The 9,260-nt window shown below is 34.8% G+C and overlaps 1 protein-coding gene across 3 annotated transcripts; it reads left to right on the forward strand.

Annotated features, from left to right (window-relative positions):
- Positions 1-1,162: 1,162 nt before the first annotated feature.
- On the forward strand, positions 1,163-4,503 carry LOC108355973 (zinc finger protein 544-like). Of its 3 annotated transcripts, XM_017607114.1 has the most exons (4): positions 1,163-1,440; positions 2,464-2,547; positions 2,618-3,489; positions 4,086-4,503. In XM_017607114.1, the coding sequence occupies exons 1-3, from the start codon at positions 1,312-1,314 to the stop codon at positions 3,455-3,457; spliced, it is 1,053 nt and encodes a 350-aa protein (XP_017462603.1). In that variant the 5' UTR covers positions 1,163-1,311; the 3' UTR covers positions 3,458-3,489; positions 4,086-4,503. The 3 variants fall into 3 exon arrangements, with proteins under 3 accessions (XP_017462603.1, XP_017462594.1, XP_017462608.1); XM_017607105.1 differs by lacking the exon at positions 4,086-4,503 and having other exon boundaries at positions 2,618-3,907; XM_017607119.1 differs by lacking the exons at positions 1,163-1,440; positions 4,086-4,503 and adding an exon at positions 2,166-2,297 and having other exon boundaries at positions 2,618-3,907.
- Positions 4,504-9,260: the final 4,757 nt, after the last annotated feature.

The following is a 9,260-nucleotide window of genomic DNA, read 5'->3' on the forward strand; positions in this document are numbered from 1 at the left end:
CCGTGTGTAAATGAAACGAGCAACACCAAAAGGGAATGTGAAAAATCGCGTCGACAAAAGTTTCCGTGTATAAACGCAGTCTTACAGTATCTATATCTTCCAACCATGTCTTTAATTTTACTCCAAAGGTATAGCCCATTTCGTACCCTAGTATTTCTGATTGCCTCCGATTTAGAGGTATCAATTAGCACAAATATTTCACCTTTATGGTCAGTTGGGTAAAAAATAGTTTCCTTGTTTGCGTTTTGACGTCTTTCTTCGCGCCCTTTGTGCATGTCATTTTCTAGACGTACATTTTGTTTCCCGCCATTGGTGTTTTTCTCGTCTGTATAGTCTTCTTTCATTTGTGCGTTTTGCACAGTTTTGTCATGTATGTCGTCCTGTATTTCATGTATGTTATATACATGAGCGTCATCTTTTTGTCTAGCGTTTTGTATTTTACCGTTGGCAGAACTACCATTTCCCGCTATACCACTTATACCACCAAAACTATTACGCACATGGTCATAGTTTTCGTCCATGTATGCCCAGCCAAGCATTTCAGCGTCACCTGCCACCTGGCCACTACTTTTAGTCACATTCGAATTGCTTAAAAAATCATCCAATTGCATTAAATTTTGATTTAAGAGGCTGATCTTCATCGCCATTTCCTTTTCTTTTCTTTTTTCTAGCTCTCGACCCTAACCTAGAGGTTTTCTCCCGGTCAGAATCCGACATGGTAGCAGATGACGCTGCCACACCATGCCACGCAATCGTTCTCAGGTTTCCCCGACTTAATCAAAAAACTCAAAACTCCACAGAAAATTAAGTGAAAAATATGATATGTATTTACCTGTTAAATTACCACACACTCAGGAACAGTACAAAGTATTTATTAACAAGCACAACTCACCAGTATAGAAAAAACACTACCTTTCCACTCGGACGTTGAATAAGAAGTGACAACGAAATTTAACAAAAGTTTTTTGTTCATAACTTTTAAATGGTTAATAATATTAGCCCCTCCCCCCCTCCGGATTGTTATTAAGGGGACCGAAACGCGTCGTTTGGTACCCCTCCCGACTTTTCCGCACCTTTTTTAGGGGTTGTTACCCCACCCTAGAGAATTACCCAAAAAAATTAGCGGAAAAATATTAGAGTAAAATTGCCAATAATTTTTTCGGGCAGTGTATGTACACACATAGAAAAAAAGCAAGGCGGGCATACCAAATTGGTACATATTACCAATGGAGAAATGCTAAAGTCTTAATATAAAATCAGAGATTGCCAGAAGAATATAAACCTAGGAATCAACAGAACAAGTACATACTAATGGGTGAGAATGTGGATCGCGAAAGTGAGCCAATTCATGAAGGATTGCTGCAAGAGAGTAAAGAAATCGAGTTTGCAGAGGAAACAATACTTAAATTAGAGGTAGAAATTTTGACGCCTTTTTCTGAGGTAAAATATATTTATAAATACATACTATAGTATATACATACATATGTATGTATGTATGTTGATATCGCACACCTAGATCTAAAGTGCAATCAACTCAATAAAAAAATTGTGATTTTTTTGCATAAATCAATTCATAGGACTTACCCTCTAGTAGGCTGAACCGCCTCCAGACGGTCGTTAACTTTTTAGTGCACCTATAATAATTTTTTTCTATATTCGTAAGGCACGATCTTTAGACAAAAATCGTACCTTTACGGCGGTGTAAATTTGAATCCGTTATGTCAATCCGTTTTATTTTAATCGGCAGTTGAATTACAGATTTTGAAAACACGGTTAAAATTAATTATTTCTTGCTATTTAGTAATTTTGTAATTAAAGAAATTTTTTCATTTGAAAAATTTTTTGATATAAAATAGTGCGGTGGATTTCGTTGTTAAAAGCACCGTATTTTAATATAAGTTTTATAATCATGTCACCATTGGAAATGGAGAAAATTGCTTTCGAACACAGACCGTCTACAGACCGGCTTGCCGACATATAAAAATCCAGTTTGCATTTCTGACCGTCTGCAGACGGGATTGCCGGTTCGTAGGTCAACATTGTGTAAGAGAAAGCTGAAAATATGTGTAAGTATATCGGCGAGCCCGTCTCCAGACGGAAAAAGTTACTGTCACAGATCGAAATGGACATCATTTTTGGATTTCTCGTGCTAAATAAATTCACCCATTCCTGAATTTTTCAACTCATAAAAAAATTGGCCTACTAGAGGGTTAATGGAAACTGTTTTTCTTCACGATTATATACGTTAACTAAAATACTTCTGCTATACATGTTTTTGTATTAATTGCGTTGATTATGTACGATCCACAAGCACTTAACATTCCCTCTCTGAATTTTGAGTTAGCTCACTTTAGATCTAGGTGTGCGATATGTACGTACATATGGATCTATGAACTAGCTCAATTATTTACGAAATAAAACCACGATGAATAATATTCTACCTGATTATCAATTTCATTAAAGGAAGATAATGGAACAGATAATATACTGAATGAGTTTGAAATAAATAAAACGTTGTATAATGCGAAAAAGAAAGATTGTCAAATGGTAAGCAATGCAAATACAGCAATGTTAGACGTACGGTATGTATAGCATTAAGAAAAACTTACTGTTTCAGGTGGAAACGACAAATTCTGTCACGCGGAGATTTTTTCAGTTACGTAGTACTGATCCGTTCATTATATTGGGATTTATTGATATTGTTCGCCGACATCCTTGCCATTGGAATTCGCTGGACTACGACTTTGGACACAAAGACAAAAGGGATGAAAGCTCGAAGATCATTTGTAGAGAACTGAGGGACCTGTATAACATATGCATATCTCCACAATTAGCCCGATCAAGCATACTTTCTCTGATTCGGTGGTTTGAACGTGAATATCTCCGTTCGGTGCAGCTGAGTAAGACAAATACTTCTAAAAGAGGTCGTTGGAGCCGTAATGGATATGTATGTGCGCATCCCGAATATTTTAACAAATTACTGGAATTTGTTCCAAACAATCATTTACAACTTCTCTGCTGTGATAAATGTCAGCGGATGTTCAAGACGCAAACTCAATTTTTGATACATTATCACCATGCTCATGGAGGCGATGCACCATTCAAGTGCCATCATTGTAGTCGTTCATTTTTGTATTCTTCTACTTGGAAACGTCACGAAAATAGGCATACTATGAGATATATATGGAGTTGTCTATTATGCCGGCACATTAGCTCTACAAAAACAGATTATAACTTACATATGGTGGCACATACCGACGTTCGTGCATACGTTTGTGATCTGTGCGGAGCGTCTTATAAGAGTAGCACAAGTTTAAATGTTCATTTGCGAACGCATGAGCCACCAAGATTACAATGTAATATATGTTTTAAGAAATTTTACGAAAATTATCGCCTTAAACGACATTTGTTGATTCATGAAGCTGAAGCTTCCGTAAAAGCGAATATGAAGGGTTAGCCTAAATTTCTTCTAAAACCTATTGTTTTATGGTCAGAAGCAAAAATCTCGAGACAAATTTTACCAAAACGTTTTTAATGAGCCTTGATGAATATATCTATAGGGCAAGGTGTGGCGCCTACCAGTTTCACTAACACTAGCAAGTATACACCGCGAATGGAACATTATACTAAAGCCGGACATGGGAGATTATTGCTTTTGAGAATAAAATATTAGTCAAATATGTAGATAGAAGATCATTTCGTCGCTGGAATAAAGAAACAGTGTAAATGCCATATACACTATTATTCGATAATCGTACCATTAATCTATTAGAAAAATCTTTAGCTTTTTTAAATATCTTTTTGGATCACGAACTTATTCGTGAAAAACGTTATTTTATAATAACAGTGTAGGTACTACAATTGTTTACAAATAGTGTATAGGGCACTTGGACTATTGTTAAGAAGATCCCCAAGAAATTCTTATATTATTGAAATAACGTTACAGTAGTTTACTTCATTATATCGAGCCCTAGCCGCCAAAATAAAGTAAGCGACATTGTTTTCAAAATTTTATTTTTGATGCAGAAACGTATCTAGATACTCTAAATTTACTCTAAATTTCTTCTAAAACCTATTGTTTTATGGTCAGAAGCAAAAATCTCGAGACAAATTTTACCAAAACGTTTTTAATGAGCCTTGATGAATATATCTATAGGGCAAGGTGTGGCGCCTACCAGTTTCACTAACACTAGCAAGTATACACCGCGAATGGAACATTATACTAAAGCCGGACATGGGAGATTATTGCTTTTGAGAATAAAATATTAGTCAAATATGTAGATAGAAGATCATTTCGTCGCTGGAATAAAGAAACAGTGTAAATGCCATATACACTATTATTCGATAATCGTACCATTAATCTATTAGAAAAATCTTTAGCTTTTTTAAATATCTTTTTGGATCACGAACTTATTCGTGAAAAACGTTATTTTATAATAACAGTGTAGGTACTACAATTGTTTACAAATAGTGTATAGGGCACTTGGACTATTGTTAAGAAGATCCCCAAGAAATTCTTATATTATTGAAATAACGTTACAGTAGTTTACTTCATTATATCGAGCCCTAGCCGCCAAAATAAAGTAAGCGACATTGTTTTCAAAATTTTATTTTTGATGCAGAAACGTATCTAGATACTCTAAATTTACTCTAAATTTCTTCTAAAACCTATTGTTTTATGGTCAGAAGCAAAAATCTCGAGACAAATTTTACCAAAACGTTTTTAATGAGCCTTGATGAATATATCTATAGGGCAAGGTGTGGCGCCTACCAGTTTCACTAACACTAGCAAGTATACACCGCGAATGGAACATTATACTAAAGCCGGACATGGGAGATTATTGCTTTTGAGAATAAAATATTAGTCAAATATGTAGATAGAAGATCATTTCGTCGCTGGAATAAAGAAACAGTGTAAATGCCATATACACTATTATTCGATAATCGTACCATTAATCTATTAGAAAAATCTTTAGCTTTTTTAAATATCTTTTTGGATCACGAACTTATTCGTGAAAAACGTTATTTTATAATAACAGTGTAGGTACTACAATTGTTTACAAATAGTGTATAGGGCACTTGGACTATTGTTAAGAAGATCCCCAAGAAATTCTTATATTATTGAAATAACGTTACAGTAGTTTACTTCATTATATCGAGCCCTAGCCGCCAAAATAAAGTAAGCGACATTGTTTTCAAAATTTTATTTTTGATGCAGAAACGTATCTAGATACTCTAAATTTACTCTAAATTTCTTCTAAAACCTATTGTTTTATGGTCAGAAGCAAAAATCTCGAGACAAATTTTACCAAAACGTTTTTAATGAGCCTTGATGAATATATCTATAGGGCAAGGTGTGGCGCCTACCAGTTTCACTAACACTAGCAAGTATACACCGCGAATGGAACATTATACTAAAGCCGGACATGGGAGATTATTGCTTTTGAGAATAAAATATTAGTCAAATATGTAGATAGAAGATCATTTCGTCGCTGGAATAAAGAAACAGTGTAAATGCCATATACACTATTATTCGATAATCGTACCATTAATCTATTAGAAAAATCTTTAGCTTTTTTAAATATCTTTTTGGATCACGAACTTATTCGTGAAAAACGTTATTTTATAATAACAGTGTAGGTACTACAATTGTTTACAAATAGTGTATAGGGCACTTGGACTATTGTTAAGAAGATCCCCAAGAAATTCTTATATTATTGAAATAACGTTACAGTAGTTTACTTCATTATATCGAGCCCTAGCCGCCAAAATAAAGTAAGCGACATTGTTTTCAAAATTTTATTTTTGATGCAGAAACGTATCTAGATACTCTAAATTTACTCTAAATTTCTTCTAAAACCTATTGTTTTATGGTCAGAAGCAAAAATCTCGAGACAAATTTTACCAAAACGTTTTTAATGAGCCTTGATGAATATATCTATAGGGCAAGGTGTGGCGCCTACCAGTTTCACTAACACTAGCAAGTATACACCGCGAATGGAACATTATACTAAAGCCGGACATGGGAGATTATTGCTTTTGAGAATAAAATATTAGTCAAATATNTGTAATGCAATATATTCACCAAGGCGAAATTATACAGGGTGGTGTTGGCAGAACAAAAACAAAATTACAATAACAAATTATACGCACATTGACAATAGTTGCGTTCCCCAACTTTTCTGGTTAAAACCCATGAACCAAAAATACAAGATCACGCCTTCTTAGTAGCCCGTTATAATCGCATTTAGTAAAAAAGTTGAGCGACTTTGGCATTAGCCGTTTGTTTACATTTGATCGTTGTTAACAATTTGGTGGTGGCTCTTTACTGCAATTTTCTTAATTTTCGCTTGTGACAACGTGTGTACACATAAGGTAAAGAATAATTTAACACAAAGACATGATTTATAAAAGACTTTGCATAATAACAATTACGCGGTTTTTTTTTGNTAAAAAAGTTGAGCGACTTTGGCATTAGCCGTTTGTTTACATTTGATCGTTGTTAACAATTTGGTGGTGGCTCTTTACTGCAATTTTCTTAATTTTCGCTTGTGACAACGTGTGTACACATAAGGTAAAGAATAATTTAACACAAAGACATGATTTATAAAAGACTTTGCATAATAACAATTACGCGGTTTTTTTTTGTTCTCCTCGTTGTTTACTTCTTACAACAAAGATGGCGTCGAGATTTCAACACCTAGAAAATAGTTGCGTTTTTTTACTCATTTCCAGTAAAATCCAGTAAAAGTTTTTACGAATTTTCATGTTCTGGCGTTTTCGTACGCAAAACCTTGCAAAGTAGGGGAAATTGAGAGAGCGAAAAATGACAGCTGAAGTTGCAAGTTTTTACTGGATTTTACTGGATAAATTTTTACTTGTAAGAATTTGCCAGTACGAAAAACAGCTGATCGCATGTTGCTGGATGAAATTTAAACTAATAAGGAAACTGTTTGAAAGCTAGCTTTTTATTGCGGAAATTCACAAAATAAACGTATTCAAATATAAAATATATTGTTTTATTAGGAATATGCTGCGAATAAACAACCAATTAATCAGCTGTTCATGAAACTTGCAAATTATTACTGGAAAAGCGTTCACGTACTTTTTTGTAAATTTTTTCTATGAGAGCGAATTCTTAGAAATTAAGTTACTGGAGAGTTGCTGGCAAGTTACTGGATAATTTGTAAAAAAACACAACTAATAACTTTTTTCTTTCTTTCGGGAAGGCGTGATCTTGTGTCTTTCGTTCATGGTTAAAACCTGTAAAACTGTCAAAAGGCANTTGTCATACGGCAACAAAACCGATTCGAAAATTGTCGATAACTGGTTACAGAGTCTGCCTACAAAAATGATATCGTCCGATTCAGCTGGAACAAAAATGCTTCAAACAAGTAAGAGTTTCTCTGTATTATGGCCTNTAGTTGCGTTCCCCAACTTTTCTGGTTAAAACCCATGAACCAAAAATACAAGATCACGCCTTCTTAGTAGCCCGTTATAATCGCATTTAGTAAAAAAGTTGAGCGACTTTGGCATTAGCCGTTTGTTTACATTTGATCGTTGTTAACAATTTGGTGGTGGCTCTTTACTGCAATTTTCTTAATTTTCGCTTGTGACAACGTGTGTACACATAAGGTAAAGAATAATTTAACACAAAGACATGATTTATAAAAGACTTTGCATAATAACAATTACGCGGTTTTTTTTTGTTCTCCTCGTTGTTTACTTCTTACAACAAAGATGGCGTCGAGATTTCAACACCTAGAAAATAGTTGCGTTTTTTTACTCATTTCCAGTAAAATCCAGTAAAAGTTTTTACGAATTTTCATGTTCTGGCGTTTTCGTACGCAAAACCTTGCAAAGTAGGGGAAATTGAGAGAGCGAAAAATGACAGCTGAAGTTGCAAGTTTTTACTGGATTTTACTGGATAAATTTTTACTTGTAAGAATTTGCCAGTACGAAAAACAGCTGATCGCATGTTGCTGGATGAAATTTAAACTAATAAGGAAACTGTTAAAAAGCTAGCTTTTTATTGCGGAAATTCACAAAATAAACGTATTCAAATATAAAATATATTGTTTTATTAGGAATATGCTGCGAATAAACAACCAATTAATCAGCTGTTCATGAAACTTGCAAATTATTACTGGAAAAGCGTTCACGTACTTTTTTGTAAAATTTTTCTATGAGAGCGAATTCTTAGAAATTAAGTTACTGGAGAGTTGCTGGCAAGTTACTGGATAATTTGTAAAAAAACACCACTAATAACTTTTTTCTTTCTTTCGGGAAGGCGTGATCTTGTGTCTTTCGTTCATGGTTAAAACCTGTAAAACTGTCAAAAGGCAAAAGAAGCCAGAAAACTGAGTACGGGAACGTTTTCTGGTAAATTCCTGTAAATTCTTGCAAATTCTTGCGAGTTAGGGAACGCAACTAATGAAGGCGAATTTATACAAAGGGTAGCAAGAATACAACCAAGGTGAATTTATATAAGGTGGTGTTGGTCCCCTTTCAGACACGTCAAGTCTTGAGAGCATTCTCTTTTGTGTTTTCTATTTGCTTCCACACGCGTCAACTTCAATTGAATTCAAGTCCTTGGTTCTTTAAATGGGAAGCAACGAAAAGATCAAAAGAGACAAGAAAACTTGAAACGAATTGACGGTACGGAGGTATCTGTACTCTTCCCCTCTCTTCTCACCTCCTTCGCCAACGAACGAGCAGACTTGAAAGCAAGACTTGACGCAGGGCGAATTAATATAAGGTGATAGGAGTACAAAAACAAAAATTTACATGTATTTTGTTTTTGCTTTGGCGGCATAAACTGTCAAAATCTGTAAGAGTATGTGTAGAAATTCAAACAAAATTTTTCAATTTGATATCGGAAGCCGTGCGGCGAAACACATACACAAAATCAGCTGAGCTAGTAACACCACCTTATATAAATTCGCCTTGACTTGACGTGTCTGAAAGGGGACTTGATGGCGAATTAAATTTTCGCCGCGGTACTACTGAATGTCAAAATGATGTGTTTGTTGTAAACAAGACGAATTCATTTTACAACAAACATCATTTTGACATTAACAGGCCAACCTAATATTCACGCACACCGGCAGTTTACTGTCAAAAATTTCTCATGCATATACATCTTGTATGGGACCAACCGAAATTGACCGGCGTGCGTAAAAAGCTAGCTCAAATTCCAAGATTTGTGTTGCGTGACATTTCGATTTGACGTCTGTGCTCTATGACATTTTGGCGCGACA

This window comes from Rhagoletis zephyria, unplaced genomic scaffold (assembly GCF_001687245.7).
Source record: "Rhagoletis zephyria isolate East Lansing unplaced genomic scaffold, Rhagoletis_zephyria_1.1 Rzeph_scaffold_00169, whole genome shotgun sequence".
Classification (NCBI taxonomy): domain Eukaryota; kingdom Metazoa; phylum Arthropoda; class Insecta; order Diptera; family Tephritidae; genus Rhagoletis; species Rhagoletis zephyria.